The sequence below is a fragment of the Eptatretus burgeri genome, chromosome 5 (assembly GCF_056783735.1).
Source record: "Eptatretus burgeri isolate ZD-2024b chromosome 5, Ebu_testis_v1, whole genome shotgun sequence".
In the NCBI taxonomy this organism is placed as follows: domain Eukaryota; kingdom Metazoa; phylum Chordata; class Myxini; order Myxiniformes; family Myxinidae; genus Eptatretus; species Eptatretus burgeri.
The window spans coordinates 51,447,306-51,470,628 of NC_140965.1; the positions used below are offsets into that span (position 1 = coordinate 51,447,306).

Sequence of the window (23,323 nt, forward strand, 5' to 3'; positions counted from 1 at the left end):
TCACGGGGGATGGCATCATGGGGAATGACGTATTACACTGGTGAGACATCGCACGAGACTGTTTATGCTGCAAAGCGTCAATACACGTACAGGAAGCAGGTCATGAAAGATACATTTTTTGTGTATGTACAGTATTGTACTGTATGCACATCCAGCTGCTTTTGTGCTTGGCTCATGGAAGATATGTTTTCGAACTGTGTTATGCTTTTGGCTAGTGACAAAAAAAAATTAAATCACTGCAATGTCCCCACAAATGTAGGAGCATGTCACAAGTTATCAACTGCAAATACGCACAAACGTCAGGGTCCAGGTGAATAAATAATCACGATTCATGTGCATGTACAATCACAATCGTGCATGTGTATGGGTAAATCACGAATCACATATGTAGATCTTTGCGTGTGTATGCACCGCTGCCACCAGTCATCATCTCCACTCGCAAGTCTCTCAGACTGAATAGAGCCTTCCTTGGTCCAGAAGCATCAGTCTTCACCCCAGCAAGGAACCACGACTCATGGATCAAACAAACAGTCTCCTGAGCCATGCTCCATTTAACAGAGCATTCCCCGGTCCTGAAGTAACCATCTTCACCTGAGCAAGGAACCACGACTCATGAAACAAGCCATCTCCTTATCTTGCTCCATTCAACACAGCATTCTCCGGTCCTGAAGCATCCATTTTCACCAAAGAAAGGAACTCATGGACCAAGCAGTCTCTTTATGTGTGCTCAGTTTTCCCCTCTGTCCCCAAAGTGGCGACAACATAGATCCACGCAATCTCCCATGTGGCCTCCAGGGTACGCGTAGATATGCCCGGTCTTGGTCTCTTCCTTCTCGGTGTCATCCTTCCTCAGTCTCATCCTTCTTTGATGCAATAGAGTCGGCAAAACCCAACAAGCTGCAAGTCAAGGCTATGGTGCCAGGCCGCTTCTCAAATGCATGTCGATCAGTGCAATTCCGGGCAACCCCCGGATGGCCCTCTGCCGCACCAAAGCTGCCACCCCAACTCAGTTCTCACTCCCATCAAAGTTGTTTTATTTGGCACTGTCCTAGATCCCATGGAATTCAGTCCCATAGGTGTGGAACTTGCTAAAAAGGGAGTGACCAAAGCTTGGATTGTAGTTGTCAGCATGATGGGATCAGCAAAACCCAACAAGCCGCAAGGCCAGGGCGCATCCCAAACACCTGTCGATAATCGCAACTCAAGGTGCCACATGTGCGCCCTCTGCCTCAACGAAGCTGGCCTCCTCGGCTTGGTTCTCACTCCCATCTAAGCCGGTGTATTCGTCACGTTCCTTGGTCCCATAAAACTTGGTCTCTCTTGTCCAGGACGGAACATTGCAAGAGTGATTTCAACAAAGCTCGGGCCTTATCTCCCGGCAGCACGGGGTCAACAAGTCCTGCCAAGCTGCAGGGCCAGGCCATGTAATAAACATATGTCGAATGATGTGATACTGGCACCTCATGCGCATCTCGTCCCATCGATGCCACCATTTCCGGCTTGGTTATCACTGCCTTAAAAACTGTTGCATTTGACAGGGCTCTCAGTCTTTTCCATCCCAGGTGAGAGGGACATCGTGTGTGTGTGTGTGTGTGTGTGTGTGTGTGTGTGTGTGTGTGTGTGTGTGTGTGTGTGTGTGTGTGTGTGTGTGTGTGTGTGTGTGTGTGTGTGTGTGTGTGTGTGTGTGTGTGTGTGTGTGAGTGATAGGTAAGGCCCACAAAAATACAGCCTGGACAAATATTAACTATCACTATACAAAGACAAAATTCAAGCAGAAGAAAACGTGGGACCAGATGATACACAAATGATTAATAGTGGAGTCAACAAAATATAATTTATATGAGATAATCCAGAAAAGTATCCTTGGCCTTGTGTGAAAGTCTCTTGGAGTTGTGAAAGTTGTGAAAGTCCTCCTTCAAAGAAAAACATAAACTGAGCAATTCAAAGCAAGCAATTAAATGAGAAAAGCCTTCATTGTGCATACCTTGTTTCCCAGATATGAGTGTGGAGCTGACCAGTAGTACATCCCTGGAAAGACGCGGCGTGCCAAAGAGTGGTTCACACTCAGTCGCAATGGCCCATCAAAGCCATCTTGTGAAGGAGCAAGAGCCATTTGACCCTTTGCATCAGTCAAATGCCAGCCAGCCATGTCTGAGAGCTTTGGCAGGTCAAGTTAGATGATTGTTTTTATGAGTCACGATGAACAAGTGATAAACATTCCATCATAAAAAAATCAAAATTTATAACTCCTTGACAGCTCTCCCATAAAGTCGATCCTGATACAAATAATTATCCAAAACAGAATTTCCAGTAAGACAATTGCCTTATCAAATGACATTATAGTCACCATCTTTAAGCAGCTCAGATCTCATACCTCTGCTGTTCCCCAAGCGATACTCTGACACTGTGCACCGGTGCCAGAACAAAAGCAAGGTAAGCACCCTTTGGGATTACTCGCTTGCAGGTTATAATGACCTGCCTTGCAGTACTCGCAGTTCAGTCCTTCCACATTTTCCTGTGAATCAAAATCAGGATATGAAGTTCAGCTCGGGCAGGAGAAGCAGACCTTTAACAGTTGTACCTTTAAAATGATTAACATTTTTCTTTCTCTCCAGGGATTATAGCCAGGGTTATATCCTGGCTCACCTCAGATTATAGCCACCTGGTTGGTATACAAGAGAGATATTCATTCATTCATTCATATTCTCTCTCTCTCTCTCTCTCTCTCTCTCTCTCTCTCTCTCTCTCTCTCTCTCTCTCTCTCTCTCTCTCTCTCTCTCTCTCTCTCTCTCTCTCTCTCTCTCTCTCTCTCTCTCTCTCTCTCTCTCTCTCTCTCTCTCTCTCTCTCTCTCTCTCTCTCTCTCTCTCTCTCTCTCTCTCTCTCTCTCTCTCTCTCTCTCTCTCTCTCTCTCTCTCTCTCTCTCTCTCTCTCTCTCTCTCTCTCTCTCTCTCTCTCTCTCTCTCTCTCTCTCTCTCTCTCTCTCTCTCTCTCTCTCTCTCTCTCTCTCTCTCTCTCTCTCTCTCTCTCTCTCTCTCTCTCTCTCTCTCTCTCTCTCTCTCTCTCTCTCTCTCTCTCTCTCTCTCTCTCTCTCTCTCTCTCTCTCTCTCTCTCTCTCTCTCTCTCTCTCTCTCTCTCTCTCTCTCTCTCTCTCTCTCTCTCTCTCTCTCTCTCTCTCTCTCTCTCTCTCTCTCTCTCTCTCTCTCTCTCTCTCTCTCTCTCTCTCTCTCTCTCTCTCTCTCTCTCTCTCTCTCTCTCTCTCTCTCTCTCTCTCTCTCTCTCTCTCTCTCTCTCTCTCTCTCTCTCTCTCTCTCTCTCTCTCTCTCTCTCTCTCTCTCTCTCTCTCTCTCTCTCTCTCTCTCTCTCTCTCTCTCTCTCTCTCGTCAATTATCATTGTCCACGTACAACATTTGAATCACAAACTCGTAAAACTGCCCATGAGGAATGACTCAGAGGTTTGGAATTTGTATTCCAAAAGTTATTTTTACAAATTAACTCCCCTCAACTACTACACACCTGCCCATCCACCTTTCCTTATTTATAATTTTTAATTCTGGATACACCTCTGGGATGAGTGAACAATTCCTTTCTGATGTACCATACTCTGTTATAGTGTCAGTGCAGCCAAAGCGGATTCCTGGCAAGGGTTATACCGGGGTAGTTTGCCATTGCCTTCCTAGTAGTAGATAGGGCATGGATTTGGAATTTGGTCAGGATGCTGGTGATAGCTCACACACTCTTCATGAAGAACACCGTGGGATCTTTAACGTCCATCAACTAATGCCGGGAGACGAGTCACCCGCTTAACGTACATCTGAGGGGATGCACACACATTGATGAACCACCATGCCTGTGAAACACTGAGAGGACACTTTATAGCTCGGTCGAGATTCAAACCCAAGCAAGACAGCTTAGAGGTGATTGTGTGCACTGCTTCCAGCCCCGAGACAATTCCAGAGAGGTGAGAAGAGAAAAGCAGGACAAAGGAGCAGAGGTGAGCAGAGAGCTTGGACTTGTTGAGGGTAATAATAAATGGGTTAATTTTATAAATGTGTCAATACTTTTTTTTTAATTTACAAAAATTCACATTAACATAACATCCATATCAAATTTATAATCATTAGTTAGGGTCCAAATTGACATCGAATTGTGTCAGGGACCTACCCTTTCAAAAAATGCAAAAATATATCTTTTATCTCCATCATATTGCAGACATGATCAAATAACGTATATACTTTTAACTTCCTTTTCAAAAGAAATCTCCAAATCTCCAAAGTCTCCCAAAGAAATCTCCAAAGAAATCTTTTTATCATTGGTATCTCCAGTGATGAGTTTGAGTCTTTGGGCCTCTCACTCTCTCTCACCGCAGGCAGGTCGGTGGTCTTTCTGTCTTCTACCGTCTCCTCTCCAGCCTTGCCCCCCCCTGCTCTCTCTGCAATTTGTCCCCACCAAATTTCCGCAGGGTGCTCAAAGTCCGCCAACAATCTCCTTCCGGTAAAACTACCAAAATCACGAATCACTGCTCACCTTCCCCCTTTCATTCCTCTTTTTCCCCACCATTGGAATAAACTCCCACACTCTCTTCAATCCCATTCTTCCCTCCAGGCCTTCAAAACAGCCGTTCACCACCTCTTGTCTTCCCCCATACAAAACCTCGATCTTTTCCACCCCCCGTTAATCTACCCCAAACCCACCTCCTTCAAATTCCCTGCTTTCCTTCCTGAAAGTCCCTGTAATGTCCATCTTGCGTTCCCCATGTTCCCCACCCCATCCCTCTTCCTTCCACAGATCTCCTAATGTCTCTGTTCCCCACTGTTTTGTCCTTCCCTCTCCCACCCCTCTTGTCTCATGCCCCCCCCCTGCTGTGCGCTGTGTGTTCGCTCTCATACGAGCCTCGACCATGTATACAAAAACAACAAATAAATAAAAAAAATAAGAAAATTTTCCTGTGCCGTATTGTATTCACCGTTTATTTACATTTTTGATGGTCGACTAGTCCCTACTCCTCTTGGATTTACTTTATGCCCAAATCACTCTTTTTATAGGGTCATTTGTTACGTATTTCAATGGTCAAACAACCTTTGTGACTCCAAGTGAATTGCAGCAATTAATATAATTGAGAGAAAAAGCCAATGTTCTCATCAGTGATACATTTTGATTTTTGGGGACCGTGGCTCGCCAAAAGACACATGGAGATTCTGCTTGCAGTATATACATACAAGGCTGATATGCTTGCTGCCTCACAAACTGACAACGTTTCAGACAGTTATTGATTGAGCAGATGACAAGGTAGACAACCAGTGAGGTTTAATCCCTGCTTTCCACTCCCACGACGCATAGCAACACTTTCAGGCCAAACTTTACTCTCTGTTTGATAGGCACAGCCTTACAGCTGTCCAACCTTGCGATGATGAATGGCAATAAGATGGATGGATTCATTACGAGCACAAAACAGAGACTTTAAATGAACTGCCTTAAGAGCAAAAGTTACCTTCTTGCCAATGTCCTGCTAGGCTAAGAAATTTATCATACTGTGCTGGACAGCATGGTGAGAGCCAATGGACATTTTGAACTTGTGTTTGATGTGTTCATGTACTCCCGTTTCCCTGAAAAGGATATCAAAACAAATATTGTTACTTATTTTTCAGTATCAGGGATAATTCAGCATTAAAATTCCTGCCTTTGAACTTGAATCATTCAATACCCCTTGAGATCAGTGTAGATTTCAAGCTGTGGATAATACGAGCACATTTTCGGTGTGGATGTGCAAGGCCAAATGCCGTTTTTCAATGAGATTGTCCAGGTAATGGAGTTGACTCATTAAATACTCAATAGGTGTGGTTTTAGAAGGGAAATCACACAAGGTAGTCCGAGTCATCGCCACATCATTACACGATGCTATCTGAGATGCTTTGGAAAACGCAAGTAAAATGGATCTGCCAAGAAGACAGGAAAGCTCAATGAGTAGCATGCTTCCCACCGAGCTGTCTAACGTGATGCAGTCATATTTAACTAAAAACTGCAGTTATGGTTGCAAATGTATATTGCAGATATCAAATAAACTGCAGCATCTTTAGAGAAGAATAGGCAATTGTGTGCCAGTATTTTTTTGATGAATTCTGTGGTTGGGACTAAACTGCATATTTAGCATTAACTTAATTTAATAGGAGTTATGGTATGAAGTTGTGACAGTTGATATGGGTCCAATAAACTTAACATGGATTTTAATGAATATATTCTCCAATTTCCCCACTTTCCTCAGTGATTTGGTCGTGTACACTCCCATAGCTGAGAATGTAACCTGAACTAATCCTTTGCAGGGTGCTCGTCAAGCAGACTTTAGCCAAAGCAGAATTTCGCATTTGGTACACATTGGATGACCCTTTCAAAAGAGCATATACTGTGAGATATTAAATATCCACAAATGCTAGAGAACACTGGATTTGATATCTCCAACTGAAGGCCAATGTGCTCCTTGATGAAACACCTTGTCTGAAAAGCACCAGGATCCTATTTCATAATCTGTTCAAGAACCTAACCCAGATTAAATTGTTTAAAGGATGAGGGGTGTGTGTCTCTGTGTCTGTCTGTGTCTGTCTGTGTGTCTCTCTCTCTGTGTGTGTCTCTCTCTGTGTGTCTCTGTCTCTCTCTCTCTCTCTCATTGTCTCTCTCTCTCTCATTGTCTCTCTCTCTCTCATTGTCTCTCTCTCTCTCTCTCTCTCATTGTCTCTCTCTCTCTCTCTCTCTCTCTCTCTCTCTCTCTCTCTCTCTCTCTCTCTCTCTCTCTCTCTCTGTGTCTCTCTCTCTCTCTCTCTCTGTGTCTCTGTCTCTCTCTCTCTCTCTGTCTCTCTCTATCTGTGTCTCTCTCTCTCTGTGTGTCTCTCTCTCTCTCTCTCTGTGTCTCTCTCTCTCTGTGTCTGTCTCTCTGTGTCTGTCTCTCTGTGTCTGTCTCTCTGTCTCTCTCTCTCTCTCTCTCTCTCTCTCTCTCTCTCTTTCTCTCTCTCTATATCTCTATCTCTCTCTCTCTCTCTCTCTCTCTCTCTCTATATCTCTCTCTATCTCTCTCTCTCTCTCTCTCTCTCTCTCTCTCTCTGTCTCTCTCTATCTGTGTCTCTCTCTCTGTGTGTCTCTCTCTCTCTCTCTGTGTCTCTCTCTCTGTGTCTGTCTCTCTGTGTCTGTCTCTCTGTGTCTGTCTCTCTGTGTCTGTCTCTCTGTGTCTGTCTCTCTGTGTCTGTCTCTCTGTCTCTCTCTCTCTCTCTCTCTCTCTCTCTCTCTCTCTCTCTCTCTCTCTCTGTGTGTCTCTGTCTCTGTCTCTGTCTCTGTCTCTGTCTCTGTCTCTGTCTCTGTCTCTCTCTCTCTGTCTCTGTCTCTCTCTCTCTGTCTCTGTCTCTCTCTCTCTCTCTCCACTGTCCTGCTCAAAATGTGTTTATCATATACCATGTGAAAATCATTTCACAAAGTCAAAAAGTAATGAAATCAATTATGATACAAAATACCATTTGTGCAAATGTAATGCAATTTAGTCTGGGAATAATTAATTGTTCAATAATTTTAGTTCAAGCAATAACATTATTGGGCCCAAGATGGACATTTGCCGCTTCATTTGAATCATTCATTTCATGCGTTTCTTAGCAAATAAATAATAACCCTTACAGTATTAATTTGGTTCACTTGAGTTTTAAATAAATATAATTGTCGATTTTTAAGCAAAACAATCAGCCAAACCGCCCTTTTAAACTCTTAAACCATTTATTTTATTTTTATAATGAGCTACATTTCCATTTGCAACCAGCAGGAGGGAGTGTTTATTTGGCAATATAGGAGTGTTATATATAAATTTGAAACAGATATTTTTTCTTGGACTATGATGGACTTTTACCGGAATCACAAAGCTTCAGCATATAAACGCAAAAGATGCACAGACACTGCAATCAATGCCAAAATGATAATGAATAAAATATGATGCAAATAAGATGACAAAATGCAATTATAACACTTTCATGAGGCATTTGTTTGGACCGGATGGACAACACTTCTTTTTCATTGGATGCGTTGCAGTGAACATCCAAAAATTGTCCTGATGAAATTAAGTCATCCACAAGTTATGAGCTGACAAATGTGCCAGATCAGGCAGACTACGCACACTCTAATGGTCATTAATGAACTAGCTGGGGATTTTTTTTAATGAACAATCCAACAAATGCATATTATTTATTTAGATGCTGAGCTTGGTTTCCAGAAGTTGCTACTTGTGTTTCATTCCATGCCGTACGTCCCATAAACTCAAATAAATTGGATTGCTTTTCTTTTATATCCTCTTCATCTTGAAATTATTCCAATCCTTATTTCCTTTAATTTCCTTCAGTCCTTTATGAGCAATCATTCCTCTCTACCACTGGAATTTCACTTTACTTTTCAAGCTGAAGCTCTGTACAAAAGAAAATGCATTAATTTGTTCATTTGCTGCCGATTCATATCATCACACAAAAATACAAATGTCATATTGAGCAACAATAATTGTACATCTAATAATCTTGCACTACCACTGTCAGGTACGTCCTATGTTTATGTTGTGAAAATATCAGAATATCAAGCTGTCTCTGCCAGATCTGTGGGAAGTAGTACAGGATAAGGATGTTTGGTGACATTTGATCATGAATGTCACCAGAAATCGGCCACGACTTGACGGAAGAAGAAAAATATTATCATGTACATCCTACGTTTATGTCATGATAATATTAGAGTATCAAATAAGGTAATGTGGAAGGATAAAATTACTATATGGCAGCAGACGTGACAGGACATGACTTCTGACCTTGCAGATACATGGCTCCTCACAAGGATCGAGATTGGCGCTACCAGCTGGGTTACACAGGCAGGGCTCGCATGCTGGGAATCCACGGTATCCTCGAGCACATTGGTCACACCGTTCACCCCCAAACCCTGGCTTGCAGTAGCATGATCCAGGGAGCAGGCCTGAAGGAGGATGTCAAAGGTTAAATTGTTTCAAATTTCTCTCTTTTTAAATAAAGGACATGACAACAACAAAAAACAAGCAAACAAAGCAAAGAAAAATCAAGTTACAAAAATTAATTATTTTGAATCAAATTCCCTTTAATCTCTGTATTTACCCTACTCTTACCATTTTTTTTTAACTTTGCAAAAATAATCGAGTCTGTGGTACACTGAATGTATCAGGATGCAACAGGGCAACGAGATAGAGAGAAAGCGAGAAAGCGAGAGAGCGAGAGAGCGAGAGAGAGACACAGAGAGACACAGAGAGAGAGAGAGAGAGAGAGAGAGAGAGAGAGAGAGAGAGAGAGAGAGAGAGAGAGAGAGAGAGAGAGAGAGAGAGAGAGAGAGAGACAGAGACAGAGACAGAGACAGAGAGACAGAGACAGAGACAGAGAGACAGAGACAGAGAGACAGAGACAGAGAGACAGAGACAGAGAGACAGAGAGACAGAGACAGAGACAGAGAGAGACAGAGACACAGGCACAGAGACAGACAGACAGAGACAGAGAGACAGAGACAGAGTGAGAGAGAGAGAGAGAGAGAGAGAGAGAGAGAGAGAGAGAGAGAGAGAGAGAGAGAGAGAGAGAGAGAGAGAGAGCAATAGCAGAGTTCCATCCATCCATCCATCCAATGGAACCATACTCTGTACAGAGCATCGGTGCTGCCGAAGGAGTTTCCTTGGCTATTGGGCACAATCCTGGACGGGTCGCCACTCAGGATACTCGAATGACTCGATCATCCCCAGCAAGCTGGTACTCATTTTGCCGACCTCAGAAGGAGGGCAGGCTGAGTCAACGCCCTGGTGAAGTAATTCAGCGGGTTACGAGGCTTGAACTCAGGATCCTTGGATCCCAAGCCACCACCCTAACCACTGAGCCAACACCAGGCTTATACAATAGCAGAGTTGAACACCAAGATTTGGATAAACAATGAGTGTGAGAAGGAATAGGGGGTGGGGGAGCAGGAGAGGAAGCATGGGGTGGACAATAAGGATATAGGAGGAGACTCTTAGGAGGGAAAACTGGAAATTTGGAAGGAGGAGGGTTTGGGGTGGGGATTAATGAGTAAAAACGATTATGGTTTTAGAATGAGGATGATCTGAGATGGTGATGAACAGCTGTCTTCAAGACCTGGAGGAAAGAATGAAACTGAAGAGGATGTGGAAGTTTGCTCAACAGGCAGGAAAAAAAGAGGAACAAATGAGTGGAGGTGAGCAGTGATCCTGCATTTAGTCAATTTCACCAGAAGGGGGTTGATGGTAGACCATGTGTGACCTGCACAAACCTGGGTGGGACAAATCATGGAAAAACCAGAGGATACAAGACCAGAAAGGAGGTGGTAGAAGACAGAGACCACCAACCTGTTTGTGATGGCGAAGTGACAGACCCCCATAGACTCAGCTTCATCATGAGAGATCCCAATAGTCTTGAAGGCTTTGGTTTCCACAGCATTACCAAGCAGAGCAAGATGTGAGGCAGGCAAAGGAAGAGAGCCTAGAGGAGAGAGGAGTACTCCATCAAGCTGCGGATGAAGGCCTTGTCGGTGGATAGGAGTTCAGATGTGTCAATGAAGGACTTTGTACGACACAGGATGCCCAGTTGGTGGTTGGCTTTTGAGGCCAACCTTGAAATGTGGTTTGTCCAGAAAGATTATAGCTGATAGTGAGAGCAGGAGTTTGAATATGACTGAACTTCCTCAAGATAATTTTTGAGAAAGTCGATGAGGGGGTTTGCCAGAAGGTCCTTTTGGAGAGAGAGTGAGAGTGTGATATTTGTCAGGATTGAAAGACATATTCCAAATGTTTGACCAGCTTGTGATTTTGTCAAGGTCTGAGAAAAATCTGGATTGTCTATCTATCGATGTAGTCTGTGGGCTGGGCAGGGCTACCGTACACCCCTCTTACCTCCCGAGTGCTCCACTTGGTTGGTACATTTTTGTTATTTGGGATGATCTTAGTGAGAAAAAAAAAGAGATGTTAACATGAAATGTCTTTCGTGGGAATTGTACTTGAGACACCTATCGATTAGTACCGATCATCGCCGAGTGAAGCGTTTTTCTTCCTGTGAAATTTTGGGGGTATGGGTGCTTAGCAGGCTCCTGTCTCATTTTGAATGTACTGCTTGTCAATTGGTGTATGGGACATTTTCACAAAAGCGGGTCAGGTAACGGTAAAGAACAAACTCAAAAATCAACTTTCTTTGATAATCTCAAAATAGTGCTTGAACCCCTTATAAGGCGGAGAAAAATGTTCAAATGATGTCAGCAACGCAGGATCACCATAAGGCCTCTACACTGACTGGGCAATATATGCTTGATAAAAATTCCCGGACAGTCTTTACCGTTACCTGACCCGCTTTTTTGAAAATGTCCCGTATATAATTTGAAAGGTTATTCAATTGCCTGTCAATGGTGTATCAAATCTGCCTTTCCGACGAATAGTCATCCGAAGTCATGCAATCACAATGTCAAGAAATCAAAGCAAACGCTTTATCAAATTTCTCAATTTTAATGAACAGGACTTATTCTGATTACACTGAACAACAAAAATTTTTTACTGGAGATGTGTAAAGTGATTTAGACTAATTTGGGTATGCTGATTTCAAAAATCATAACCGTTTTGCTGTATCACGTCAGGATTTTCAGTAACAGAAATATTCCCATTGCCTAGAAGTCAGGATTTCAATGAAATTTACAAAAATTCATTTATTCATTTATTTCATCATGAATGCTTCAAAATTATAGAAATTACAGAAAAACTCCACTAGAATGTAATTAAAAATGCTTTAGGCATTTGGCTTTGCGTTTGTGCTGCTCTGTGTCAGTTTCACGATGCAGGAACCAGCAGAAATCGCCCATCATGTTCGGGTTGTGCCGCCCTTGGTAACGCGTCTCCATGAGTGAAATCTCTTGGTGGAATCGCTCGCCGTGCTCGTCCGAGACTGCTCCCAAGTTGTCAGGGAAGAAGTTCAGGTGCTGGTGTAGGAAATGGATTTTCAGGGACATCCTGGAGCCAAGTTTCCTGAAGGACTCCAGCAGCTGCTGCACTATTTCTTCATAGTTGTCCGCGCGCTCGTTCCCCAAGAAGTTGTCCGTCACAGCTTTGAAGCTCCTCCACGCTGCCAGCTCTTTGGGGTTTAGAGTTGTCGGAAAAGTTTCGTCCTTCATAATCTGTCGGATTTGCGGTCCAACAAAGACACCAGCCTTGATCTTGGCCTCCGACAAGGTGTTGCCAAACTTTTCCTTGAGGTATAAAAACCCACGCCCATTCAGATCCATTGCCTGTACAAAACTTTTCATCAAGCCGAGCTTTGTGTGGAGTGGTGGAAGGAAAACCTTGGCTGGGTCGACAAGGGCGACATGCTTCACGTTGTGTCGACCAGGTACATGCTCTTTTCGCTCTTCCCAATCTTTCTTCGTCCAGTGATTCTTGTCGTCTCTGCTATCCCAGAGACAAAGGAAGCACATGTATTTCGTGTAGCCTGACTGCAGCCCTAACAACAGCGCCACCACTTTCAAGTCTCCGCAGATGTGCCAGTTGAAGTCATTGTACTTGATGGAATCAAGCAGCTGCTGCATAGTCTCATAGGTCTCTGTCATGCCGAACGCGTGAGCCAGTGGGACTGATGGTTTTTCGTTGCCATTGTGGAGCAAAACAGCCTTCAAGCTGTTCTTCCCTGAGTCGATGAAGAGGCGCCAGTCTGCAGGATCGTGATCACACCCAAGTTCTTTCAACAGACCGTTGATGTCACTGCAGAATGTCATCGTGTCTTCCATCTCAAAGAACTCAGCCATGTCTCTGTGACGTGCTCTGAACAAGGATATCTTGGTGTTAGGTTCAAGTAGATTCCACTGCTGCAGCCTTGATCCAAGCAGCTCTGCCTTCACCTTTGACAGCGAGAGATCTCTTACAAGATCATTTAAGTCTCCCTGGTTCAGAAGGTGTGATTCATGAGTGTCGGGTTCAAAAGGTTCATCATCACCATCCTCTTCACCACTGCTTACAGCTATGTTCTGATCAGCTGGAAGTGTTGGAACGGGGTTCTCGTCATCATGAGGCACAGGTTTACGAGCAGAGACGCAGTCAGCGTACTTGATGTGACCTTTATTCTTCTTGTTGAAGCCGGCGATGCTTGTGCAGCAGAAATAACAATCATCATGATGATGCTGCGGCTCACGCCATATCATGGGCACCGCAAATGGCATGCTCGCGCGCTTGCCCACCAACCACTGAGTCAAGGTTGTGTGACAGCTTGTGCAGCAGATGTGTGGTGCCCAGCTCTGTTCTTGGTCCCCCACCTTACACCCGAAGTAGTGAAAGTAGGCGGCCTTCATTTTCACTGCTGTAGATATACTTCGCTGTTGATCTTTTTTGGTATACCGACCACAGACATAACAGAAGTTGTCAGGATGATTGGTACAGGAACGCCTACTCATCTTTATCTGAAAGAAAGAAATATAACACAAGTTAACAACAATTGTACGAAATAGACATCTTAAAGACATATGTAAATTTCATTGAAATCCTGACTTCTAGGCAATGGGAATATTTCTGTTCCTGAAAATCCTGACGTGATACAGCAAAACGGTTATGATTTTTGAAATCAGTGTACCCAAATTAGTCTTAATCACTTTACACATCTACAGTAAAAAATTTTTTTGAAATTTGTTGTTCAGTGTTATATATATATATATATATATATATATATATATATATATATATATATATATATATATATATATATATATATATATATATATATATATATATATATATATATATATATATATATATATATATATATATATATATATATATATATATATATATATATATATATATATATATATATATATATATATATATATATATATATATATATATACCTGGTGTTGGCGCAGTGGTTAGGGCAGCGGCTTGGGATCCAAAAGGTCCTGAGTTCAAGCCCCGTTGAGCCACTGAATTAATACACCAGGGGGTTGACTCAGCCTGTCATCCTTCCGAGGTCGGCGAAGTGAGTACCAGTGTACTGGGCCGGTGTATACCCCAGTTAAAATAGGTGTACCATATCCCTGTGTTGTAAGAGGCGACCAGGGTTGCGTCAGGAAGGGCATCCGGCATAAAACATGTGCCAAATCACAATGCGGATCATACGGATGATCCGCTGTGGCGACCCCTAACGGGAGCAGCCGAAAGAAGAAGATATATATATATATATATATATATATATATATATATATATATATATATATATATATATATATATATATATATATATATATATATGATTTTTGGGGATCGTGGCTCGCCAAAAGACACATGGAGATTCTGCTTGTAGTATATACATACAAGGCTGATATGCTTGCTGCCTCACAAATATATATATATATATATATATATATATATATATATATATATATATATATATATATATATATATATATATATATATATATATATAACTTTAAGTACTGTTTAATCCAAAGGTCAGCAACATACGACATCTGTGCCATGAGTGACACGCAAGATGATTTTGAGTGGCATGTGCAATAAAAGTCTAATCAACGGCGAAGAAATTAAGTTGAAAAAGAAACCCGATTAAAAACTATGCTTGACTACTCTGTCAATCTCTATTACAAAAAAGAAACCTTTCATTGGGGATCATAATTTAGAGTTTAAATTATGCTACCCAATGAAAGCTCTTTGACTGAGAAAGAAAAGGATTCAATTGGTTTATCTAACTACATTACATTTTGCAGGGCCTGCCAATCTTGATTTGCAGGAAATCTCACGGTAAGCGCCACTGATCACGTTTTGTTTGGACAAAATGGTGGATACTAAGAAAGCAAAGTCAGATGTTCGCTCATTTCAGTCCTCTTGTGGAGATGAATACGGATTTGTTCAACATAAAAACTGTCCATTAGTATGGTGCAGGCCAAACTGTTATGGGTTTTTTTGGAACATGGAAGCGATTTCTTGTGAATCTTGCTGTTTCTTCTCACGACACTGGCAGCTCGACTTTCTGCTATTTCCAACATCTTTAAAAAAAAAAAAAACAGTCGATACATCGCATCGTCAGTGTTGCCGAGATTGGATATATACGCAATAACTCGTAACAGAATTTTCTGTCCGATTTCAATATTTACAAAGTTTTGGCCCAATATTTTCCTTTCTAATTAAACCAGACAACTTCAATACCAGTGACATGGATTTGACAGTGTTTTAGTGGATGGATGTTGAGGATTTTGAAATGCAGTTCATCAAGTTACAATGCTCAGGCTTATGAGCCTCAACGTTTCGGGATCTGCGGAGCACACTTGAAGCTACCGAGAGATCACGGGGTCTCTATCCTGACTTTCTGGAAGTTCCTGCCTGTGAAAGTTGACTGTTTGAAGAAAGTGGCATTTTCACTACTCTCAGCAATTGAATCTACATACCTTTGTGAACAGATATTTTCACATATGAAGTGGGTTCTCTGTCCCTCCTGGAGTCAGTTAACAACTGAACACGCAGAGGCTTGTGTACTGCTTAAAGTGTCAAACACAGCCCACAGTTGGAGAACTCAGCAAGGGAAAGCAAGGGCAAGGATCACACTAAATTGTAAGATCTGGCTTTCAATTTATTTATAAATGGAGCTGATAAAATGTAAGTAGGACTATTGTTGATGTTACCAATGCATCAAAGACATGCGGATCCATAAATAAGAGTGAGTAAGTTAACTCATGGCATGCCACTTCTGAAAGGTTGCAGACCCTTGATGCCTTTAACCTTTCTATTAGAGGGATCACTTGGTTTTGAGACTAACTTGATGGCTTGTGATGATTTTTCAGTGTGCACAGTCAAGGTAGTAAGGTTACATCATAACACAACTTATCCACATCATGGCTCCTCACAAATTACTTTGCAGCCTCCAGGCAATGGAGAGTCAGAGTTCACCTACTACATGCTAACCTTACATGAGTGATATTTTATTGTTCATTAGGAGGTCACAGAAGAGAAAAATTATGTTCATTTCCATATATTTTGATAAAATTGTACTTTAGACCTGATATTTATAGATAATCAGATGTTGCACAAAGTGATGTTTTCATGTTGAAATTTAAGGTGTTCATGTGGTTCCTTAACAGACTGTCCATCCCATTTTGAATATTCTGTTCCAGGTGTTCTATATGATTGGAACAGTCATTAATTTCCTTCAATTATGTAAATATTATGCATATTCGATAAATAATGACCTTACCAGAGTATTGTAATCACAATAACGACAGAAGAAAATGCTGGATGAATGTTCAGATGAACTCCAAAAAGCCATATAGTTGCTGAAATTGTGATCATGGTACCTCATGTGGACACGTCATTATTGTGTGAACAATTCACATTCTTCTATGAAAAAACATATGCTGGCAAAAGACATCAACATCTGCATGAAACAGGAATCCAACGACCCGTACAACCACCAAACTGTGCATCAAGGATGGAAGACACCTATGAACTAATACCCATTGCATAGGAGAATCAAGGATACCACAGAGAATCAGTGGTTTACAATGAACCTAAACATATTGGCCAATTCCGCAGAATCAAATCATGAACTATCATGCTAATTAGTTCATTAGTTCATGGCTCAAGTAGATCCTCATGAGATGGAGCCAAACAGGCATTCAAGCCCGACTGCATATTCCATAACAATGAAGGTCATCAAAAGACAAAGATCAAAGGTATAATGGATACCTGCGATGACTTCAAGATTTTAATTTGATTGAGGGGAAGCTATCAAAGAAATAGCAGAAATGAAAGGCTTCTTGTGCAGATCAGAGGATTGGACATCTTTGCTTGTGAAGCACAGTACTACACAAGTTGTCATCAAAAATATTTGCAGACCCACGCCAGTGGAGGAGTGAGGATGAATCAAAACAAGTTCAACAAATTCAGTTTGAACAACTCAGCAATCTAATGAAGACCCATGATAGATTCAACTGTTTTGCTTCTGCATTGCTTCTTCACTACCTTGGACATTCCCACATGGAGATCCCACAGCTTGGGCTCTGGCAACATGTGACATAGCATTCTGGTAGATTTTCGGTTTGATGTATTTTCAGTGAATGTTTACCACTTTTCGTGATTGAGATGTCTGGAATGACACCACTGCATGCATTTAGAAGACTGTCAATATCCTGAATCATAATTTCCTGTGCCGTATGTAAAGGTCCAGCTCCCATGAGCTCGCTGACGGGTTGATCAAAATTATCAAAGTCGGAATGAAATACATAAGGCATACTGGGATTGTGGATGACTTGTGTTGACAACAGACTCAAGGCTTGTTGCAGAGCAACAGATAATACGGTTTCAATCTCAAGGGAGTAAGAGTAGCTCTCGGAATGGCCATGTTTGTTGATAAGAGTTGTTCGTTCAGCACTCCTGAATAAGTGATGTGATATGTACAGTATGTGCTTTACAAATAAGATAAGTACATGCAGATGAGTACAGTATGTGCTTTGGAAGCTTCCACCGTGCACGAGAAGATGCCTTGCAGATGTCCATGACCTATCGACAAAATTAGGTGTCTTGCTTTGATGGTCTGACATGTTGGTCCATCAGTAAAGAGGTAGCTCAAAGATCTTGCAAGTTCACCTTTTATGACATCGAGGTTGTTTTCAAGATGCTGGGCAGTGGTGGCCATGGCAGCATGCTGGATTCCTCAAAGGCACTTAAGATGATTTTGCACAATGTCAAAGCAATCGGGTCGGCAGTCCCAAGTTGATAAGCTCACTTCACTGCGGTTCCTATGTCAAATTCGGAGCTGTACACCAGGTCGGTTTGAAATAGTCCTTTGTGCTCCATCTGAATGAAAATCAACTTGCTTCCATAAACTTCATTACCCTGTAGTTTATCATTGAGTTTTCCACTCCGGTAGTTCTTGTTTGTAAACTTTGTGGTATCCAAGCTTGATATGAACAAGTCACATGGCTGTTAATTAGCTTCATAAGTTACGACATAATAGGTTGGTGTCCATTACTTCACATAGTTTATAAAATTATTGTTGATGTGCCTGTTCAGGGTGAATTTGTTGAACTCATTTGAGACTCATCATCACTCCTCCACCAGAGTGGGTCTGCGACATATTTCCAGTGACAACTTCTGTGGTACTGTGCTTCTCCAGCAAAGAAGTCCAATCCTCTGATATGCACAATAAGTTTTTCATCCTTTTTCATTTTTGCTATTTATTTTATTGTTTCCCCTCAATCTTGAAGTAGCTTCAGTTGTCCATATACCCTTCCTCTTTTTCAACGTCATCCTTGAGCCTGAGGGCGGGAATGCCCACTCGTATAAATAATTGACTTTTGGCATACTTAACAAATGCTGTGACAAACAGAAATAGCAGAAAAAAAACTAGGACACTCGATAGTGCTCATACCTCTGCCAGACTGAATAGTTTGGTTTACATTTTGAATCCCACTAATAGGCCGTATCTGCATCTGGACCAAAACCAAAATCTAATCGGCTTGTTCTTGTCAACTACCCAACTCATCCACGAAGTTTTGTCATAAATCATCCACAACTTTTTTGAAATATCATGCTATGTATTGTTTATGGCTCCATCTCTCAACTGTAAAGAATCACAAAACATTCTGGAATCCGGATCTGGATCTTCACCAAAATCACATCAATTCGTCCTTGTCACAAACCCAAAGTGTCTATAACGTCCAAATCCGTCCATAACTTTTTGAGATACCATGCTCATAGACAAATAGACAAACTTGGGTGAAGACATGACTTCTGTCCAACTTCGGTGGTAGAGGTAATGAACACTGTCGTGGTAGGAGTGAATAATCTCTCCAGGAATAATGTACGGCAATTTTATTTTTTAAAGGAGCCCACATGTTGACTATCGTTCATAAAGCCAATGCTATCAGTTCCAAAGAATGACTATTCTAGGTACAATACGATGAAAAAATTGTTATCTGCTCATACATTATGTGAAAATATGAATTGCCGCCATTGGCCTCAATCACACACCATTCAAATAGTCGGCCTGCCGGTCATCCTTGACACATCTGGAGCCCACAGCACCATTAGGGTCGCACACACACTGGTGACATGGGTGAGGGTGTGTCGGAGGAACCTGTAGGAGAGAAATAAAAAGCTTTCTAAGCTGCAATAACTTTTGCAGCAACAGTGCAAATCCTAAAACTGATGAGCCAGACACGAGTTACCATTGAATGCGTCAAATTTTCTGAATATAATTTTTATTGCACCAAAAGGACTTGAAATGCAGGTTTTGCAAAATATTGAAATGTTTTTTTCAGATTTCTTGGAAGGGGTAGTTTTATTTCATATGCAACATAACCCTTCACACGAATGGATGAACGGAAACACGAACAAAACCCTTTTTTTCAGTACTAAAAGACTCCAGGTTTCATACTGCAAAGGGACTATCTCTTTATATGTTTTGCAAATGGTGACAATCGCAGCAAAACTGAGCTGAATGAGGGACATAAAGGGGTTATGAGGGACATAAATGAGGGACATAAAAGAGTTTTTAGGATTGTGAAAAAGAACACCATGTGGAATCGATTCTGCATGATCTTTCATTATTATCTACAGACTGATTCTCACTTTTTTACCAAGTTCACCAAGTGACTTGTACATCAAGATGCTTTCTTGCTTTCCTGCCTCTTACGAACTGATAGGCACACATTAAACCAATAATGTTCTGGGTCAATCTCAATATCAATACATGCATATAAAGAATTTCTTTTTAAAATGTTATTATACAAAGATAATTTGGCAAAGTTTGTTAGAGTGCATTTAATTTTTTACATATGTAAGTACCTTATTTTCCAGTGAATAAACCACACTATTTATCGGTAAAAAAGGTAAAAGTTGGGGGTGCGGTTAATAAACAGGTAAAAAAAAAGTATCAGTCTTAAAAACAATCAATGCTGAATTTCAATTATGTTCCAAATGAATACTTTTTTTAGCAGTCGGAAATGCTGTTAAGCTCAATTCCGCCGTTTAAATTTTGAAAATCGGTTCAGGTTAAGAGTTTGAAGAGCATTTTATTAACCGGGTGAAGAAATTAAATAAAGCCACGCTCGGAAACATCCGGAGAAACCCGGAGTTTAGGTGCATTGCGTATATATAGCCTCTCAGCTCTGAAAACACCATTGAACACAAAAGAAGAACACCTAATTTCACATCAAAAGAAGAATTCATGAAAGCTGGAGTCTAATAACGGAGCACACACCTAAAATAAGTTTGTGCGTAATGTGACGATCAAGACTACTAGTCACAAGAAGGACCAATTCACCATCATGCTCACCTGCACTGCAGACGGTGGCAAGCTTCCTGCGTATGTCATGTTGAAGAGGAAGACAATGCCCAAAGAAAAGTTTACAGCCAGTCATTGTTCATGTGCAGCAGAAGGGGTGGATAGATGAGGGACTGGTCCAGGGCTGGGTGTGCACGGTCTGGAGTAGTAGGCCAGATGGCGGTCTCTCACAACGATGGAGCATGCTAGTCCTGGATGTGTTCAGTTGTCGCAAGACCGACAACACCAAAGCACTGTTATGTCAAACCAACACTGATCTCGTCATCATCCCAGGTGGGATGATGTCGCTCCTGCAGCCCCTCGATATGTCCATCAACAAGCCGTTCAAGGATGGGCTACATCGCTGCTGATCCAACTGGATAATGAGTGGGGAGAAGGCCTACACCAAGAGTAGAAGGATGAGAAAGGTCGACGTTCCGATGATCTGCGGCTGGATCTGTGGTGTATAGCTTCATTCTACATTATATCGAATACACTCATCACATGTGCTGCGAATGATAGCATGACATAATCACGCAGACAGAGGAGGAGTGGTTCATGGCTGGAGTGATGGATTAAATGGATCACTCTTGATGCTCCTTGGCGGTGGCATTTCTCCTGCTTCCTTCATATTGCAGATTGCAACAAGATCGTCAAGGTGTGGGAGGAGATACTGTTGGACATCATCAAGCAAGCATTTCTGAAATGCTGAATCTCCAACAACATGGACAGCACAGAGGACGAAAACGTTTTGGAGGAGGAGGCTGCAAATGACAGAAACAGCAACAGGACAGTGAAAGAAACAGGAAAGAGATCGGGACTTGCTCTCCTCTGATTCAGACAAGGAATTGTGTGCCATCTTCGACGAGGAAAGCATTGCTGAGGATTTTCCTTGGGTTTAGCTGAAAAGCTTCATCAAACTCAATCAGCCCTTTAAAGGGCCAGAAATCCACAAGAAATATGTATGGTACTGGTAAGAATCCCTTTCCTTCCTTTTCTAGGAACAAAAAAATCCTCTTTATAATGTTAAAAAATAAGAAAGAAAAATAAAAACTTCTTGGTATCCTCTCCTCTCTTCAACTTCTTGAAAATGTGAATATCACTGTTAGACGAAATTAAGCGGACATGGGAGTAAGCATGTTGATACCTCCATCACTTTTTTCCATACAAAGTAAATGTACAAACGTATTTAGATCTATATCAGAAAATGAAATTATGAATATATTCATTTTTTTTGAGGGTGAAAAACAGGGGTGCAGTAAATACACCAGAAAAGTATTTTTTTTCAGGGTGAAAAACAGGGGTGCAGTTAATACACGTCTGCGGTATATACACCGGAATATACAGTAAACAGATTATAACTTTTTGTATTTCTTTAATGAACTAAAAGCATTTTAATTCATTTTATCTTTTATTACAGGTAATAATCTGAAGGTAAGAGAGAGTGCTGTGGATGGTAGGGTTTGGTGGGTTCAGGTGCTCTTGTATGAACATATTACAATTATAAAAAGTGACAATAAAATTTTGTTTTATATTCAGTGTGGTATGAATCACAGCATTTCTAATTACTTTTCACAACTCAAACTTTTAGTTCCAAACACATTGGAGTATGTTTAGTCCTGTGATATTTACCTGCAAATTGTTCTCACAGAACATCTGGGTGTGGTCACACTGGCATATCCGTGCAGATTAGCACAGGACAAGATGCAATGTGCTGCCTTTTCACTGTAAAGCCTTCCTCACTACTTGGTGACAGTTATAATGGTAGAAATTTTCACTTGGCTTGTAATTAAATTATTTTAATTGTTAAAGACAAGCAGGAAAAGTAATACTCGGATGAATTATCTCCAGCAAATTAGTGAAACCCAGCGAGTTTGAGCTTGCCTGTTTGGTATTCCCAGCAAAAAAAAACAGTTCATGATGCTGAGACCCCACATTCAAGTCCAACAATATTATGCAATGCAACAACCACAGTTAATAATGTCATGGAATGATTTGTAAAAATTGTGTTCCATGTAAATGTTGATCAATTTGGTGGCAAAAACTGGAATTCTGCCAAATGGCAGTGGTCCAGCATCTATCTATACTATTAGAGAGCGATTTGTGGGTGTGTCTGTGTGTCGTCATTTTCTCAGAGATGGCTGAACGGATCTTCTTCAAACTTTCAGAGGTTCATCAGTGATTGGGAGTGTTTTAGGGGACAAATGATTTGAAGGTTTTAGCAAAAAAAAAAAAAGAGTTGGATTTTTTGATCGCTCTATAGTGCCTAATCCTTAGTAGCCATGTGAAAGGTAATATTAAAATGATGCCCGACCTCATTCCTTCATGGGTGTAGGGAAGTGTTTTAGGCCCCCACAAAAAAACAAAACATAGATTTCTTCAAAATGCCAACAGGATTAGAACAGCACCAGGCAATGTCAGATGTCCCCACTAGTGATGTATAAAAGCTCACGGCATATCTTTCAACTAAAAATAAACCATATTAACTTTCTGCTTCCAGAGACTTATAGATGCTAAAGCTACAGAAATATAAATCTTGAAAACATTTGTCCCAGTAATTTGGGTCCAATTATAGTCCAAACATATGAATCACCATGTTGCATTAACAAAAAAGGAAAGAAGGAAGAAACAGAAGAATGAAAGGAAAAGGAAGGAAAAAAAAAAGAGGAAGCAAAATAAATTGAAAAATAAGGAAAAGGAAAAAAAAAAAAAAATAAGTGACCGTTTTTACAGCCATTTTTCCCTGCTGTGCAGGGGTTTGGCTTTTTCTTGAGGCAATGTTTTATGGCCGGATGCCCTTCCTGACGCCAACCCTGGTCGCCTCTTACGACACACAGGGATATGGTACACCTATTCTAACCGGGGCATACACCGGGACCAGTACACTGGTACTCATTTCGCCGACCTCGGAAGGATGACAGGCTGAGTCAACCCCCTGGTGTTAGTTCAGCAGCCAACGGGTATTGAACTCAGGACCCTGGGATCCCAAGCCGCCACCCGA

General features: G+C 41.5%; 1 protein-coding gene across 3 annotated transcripts in view; it reads right to left on the reverse strand.

Annotated features, from left to right (window-relative positions):
• The window catches only part of LAMA2 (laminin subunit alpha 2), a 413,990-nt gene that overhangs the window by 275,386 nt on the left and 115,281 nt on the right, over positions 1 to 23,323 (reverse strand). For all 3 annotated transcript variants that reach the window (XM_085881857.1, XM_085881856.1, XM_085881855.1), the window contains exons 9-12: positions 19,029 to 19,134; positions 8,814 to 8,974; positions 2,375 to 2,515; positions 1,985 to 2,158 (exon numbers count right to left, since the gene is read on the reverse strand). In XM_085881857.1, coding sequence (XP_085737983.1) covers positions 1,985 to 2,158; positions 2,375 to 2,515; positions 8,814 to 8,974; positions 19,029 to 19,134 — 582 coding nt within the window. The remainder of the gene's footprint in view (positions 1 to 1,984; positions 2,159 to 2,374; positions 2,516 to 8,813; positions 8,975 to 19,028; positions 19,135 to 23,323) is intronic.